This window comes from Sinocyclocheilus rhinocerous, unplaced genomic scaffold (genome assembly GCF_001515625.1).
Source record: "Sinocyclocheilus rhinocerous isolate Xijiao unplaced genomic scaffold, SAMN03320098_v1.1 scaffold898, whole genome shotgun sequence".
In the NCBI taxonomy this organism is placed as follows: Eukaryota; Metazoa; Chordata; class Actinopteri; order Cypriniformes; family Cyprinidae; genus Sinocyclocheilus; species Sinocyclocheilus rhinocerous.
The window spans coordinates 986,465-989,393 of record NW_015652144.1 but is presented as its reverse complement, the minus strand read 5'-3'; the positions used below and the strand labels follow the sequence as shown (position 1 = coordinate 989,393).

The 2,929-nt window shown below is 41.4% G+C and overlaps 1 protein-coding gene across 1 annotated transcript in view; it reads left to right on the top strand.

Annotated features, from left to right (window-relative positions):
• The first annotated feature begins 231 nt into the window (after positions 1-231).
• Positions 232-2,929, top strand: part of ftr67 (finTRIM family, member 67) — a 9,003-nt gene continuing 6,305 nt past the window's right edge. The window contains exons 1-3 of the mRNA XM_016519256.1: positions 232-963; positions 1,055-1,150; positions 2,030-2,263. Coding sequence (XP_016374742.1) covers positions 289-963; positions 1,055-1,150; positions 2,030-2,263 — 1,005 coding nt within the window. The 5' untranslated portion in view covers positions 232-288. The remainder of the gene's footprint in view (positions 964-1,054; positions 1,151-2,029; positions 2,264-2,929) is intronic.

Genomic DNA, 2,929 nt, shown 5'->3' with positions numbered 1-2,929 from the left:
TATATGTTTTTAAAATCTAAGATGCTTTTTTAATTTAAAATACATATAATACATTATATAAAATATTTATTTTCTTTCTTTCTTTTTATTTTTTTTATTTATGTGCTGATTTTGTGGTGACACATGACCTAGACTCATTTTTTTGAGCTGCACTAATTCTTACCAGAACACTTAACACTGCACCGAGTTTATAACACTGCAGGCAGCTCAGTGTTTTTTCTGACATGCGCAGTTGTTGTGCAGAGCAGCTGTTCAGCCCCTCCCCCTCCTGTCAGACTCTGTGGTCACATGACTCACTTCCTGCATAAGCAAAGCTTGCCTGGGCTTCATTCTGCCACTGGGTTAGACGGCAAGAATCCTTTTAAAATGGCGCAAGCTGGGGTTTTCCTTGAGCACGACCAGTTCAACTGTTCCATATGCCTGGATGTCTTAAAGGACCCTGTGACTATTCCATGTGGACACAGTTATTGTAAAGGCTGCATTAAAGGCTACTGGGACCAGGATGACTATCTGGGGATCTATGGCTGTCCTCAGTGCAGGCAGAGCTTCGCTCCCAGACCCCTGCTGGGCAGGAACACAATGCTGGCAGATGTGGTGGAGAAACTGAAGAATACCGGGCTCCACGCTGGACCGACAGCGTCTGATCCGACCCAAGCCGAACCCGGGGATGTGGAGTGTGATGTTTGCTCTGGGACAAAAAACAAAGCCTTTAAATCTTGCCTGGTCTGTCTGGCGTCTTACTGTGAGACCCACCTTCAACCCCACTACGAGTCTCCTGCCTTTCAGAAACACAAGCTGGTCTCTCCTTCAAAGACGATACAAGAACAGCTCTGCTCTCGCCATGAGAAACTCCTGGAGGTGTTTTGCCGCACAGATCAGCAGTGTATTTGTTATCTTTGTTTAACGGATGAACACAAAGGACACGACACTGTTCTAGCTACAGCGGAGATGAATGAGAAAAAGGTAATGTGGTAGACCGTTTCTAGAGTGTGAGTGTTGTTTTGTGAGTCAGTAGAAATATGACATGTTATGTAACCTGTGTTTTTCTTCCCAGAATGCTCTGGCGGAGATGCAGAGGATTTCCCAGCAGAGGATTCAGGAGAGAGAGAAGGAGCTGGTCGACCTGAGAGAGGCTACACAGATGCTCTCTGTGAGTCTGTGTGTGTGTGTGTGTGTGTGTGTGTGTGTTTCTCCTAACAGACTTCACTGAAGTTTCAAGGTCAACCAATATCAGATCTTGTAAAACTTTTTTTCAATAATAGTTTATTTATCGGGGGCAAACCCCACAGCTACCTAGTTCCTTTTATATATATTAATATGCAATTTATTTTTACTTGAGATTACTGTAGATAGATAGATAGATAGATATTTATATGTAAATTAATCTTGTTTGGATTGGCTACAGAGCTGGAGTCAAGACCTAGACCAAAGCCAGACCTCTTACACCTAGACTAGACTGAATAAGACTAAACTAAAAGATTCAGATCCAGAGTAGACCCCTTTAGTCCCAGATCCAGACCAAGACCTTTTGGTCCATAAACCAGGCTGTCCATTCTAATAAACTATAATAGTAATAAAAAAAAATGCTGAATGTATTGCAGTATTCATTTAAAACACTTTTTCCCCAATTTTTAATAGTTTTATTGATTTTTTTTTTTTCAAAAGCATTTTTTATATATATTTTTTTCATTTAAATTGACCCTTTTACATTATAAATCTAATAATATGCTCGAAATCCTGTGCAAGTATCATACAAATTAGTTCCAGCTTTGACTGTGACCCTGACCAAGGGCTCAGTTATACAACAGCATGGTCTCAAGGCTAAGGCTGTGTAAAGATTTCTGAATAGCTGTTTTTGCACTTTAGTTTCAGTGAACGTCCTGCTTGGATTGAGTTCTGAAACTTTGAGCACGTCTGCATAGTACATCAAACTCCTACTTCAAAAGAGCAATAAAAATCCTGTTTTCCGCCGCATGACCTCTTTAAAGCCGAAGTCACGCTTTATCATTCCGCTTTTGTCTCCTCTCAGCTCTCCGCACAGACGGCCCTCGAGGAGAGCGAGCGCATCTTCACAGAGCTGGTGTGCTCCATAGAGCGCCGGCGCGCTGAAGTGACGGAGCTGATCCGGGGTCAGGAGAGGGCGGCCGTGAGTCAAGCTGAAGCACTCCTTCAACAACTGGAGCAGGAGATAACAGAGCTGAAGAAAAGACACGCTGAATTAGGAGAGCTCTCGCAAACAGAGGACCATATCGCCTTCCTTCAGGTAATGCTGCCTCTTGTTCACAAATTGCTTTCTTATCCAATGTCTCCGGAGTATCCTGAGGTTAAGTGCCTTGATTAAGGACACAGTGGTGATTAGTTTATGAAGCACATTTTCTGTGGTTTGAACCTAATCAGTGTTTTGGTGAACAGCCCAGATCTTTAACCGCTAAGCAGCACTCAATCCATTGTAAAGGTTTATTGTTAGACTGCTCAGTTTCAATATTAGAAGAAATAGTTCACCAAAAGATGAAAACTGTCATTAATTCCTCACCTTCATGTTGTTTCAAACCTGTATGACTCTATTTTTTGATGAAACGCAAAAGAAAATTTTTTTTTTTGTGAAACACAAAAGAAGATATTTTGCAGAATTTCTACACTGCCTTTTCCATATCAAGAAAACATATAACAACCATGGGCTGTCAAAGTCAAACAGGACAGTAAGGCACCATTTTTTGGTAACCGTTTACTTAAAGGGTTAGTTCACCCAAAAATGAAAATTAGCTTGTGTTTTACTTACCCTCGAAGAATCCTAGGTGTATATGACTTTCTTCTTTCAGACGAATCCAGTCGGATTAAAAATTGTCTTTGATCTTTCAAGCGGTTTAATGGCACTCAGCGGGTGTTGCAGTTGAACAGTCCACAAGTCGTCAAATAAAGCTCGCGCATT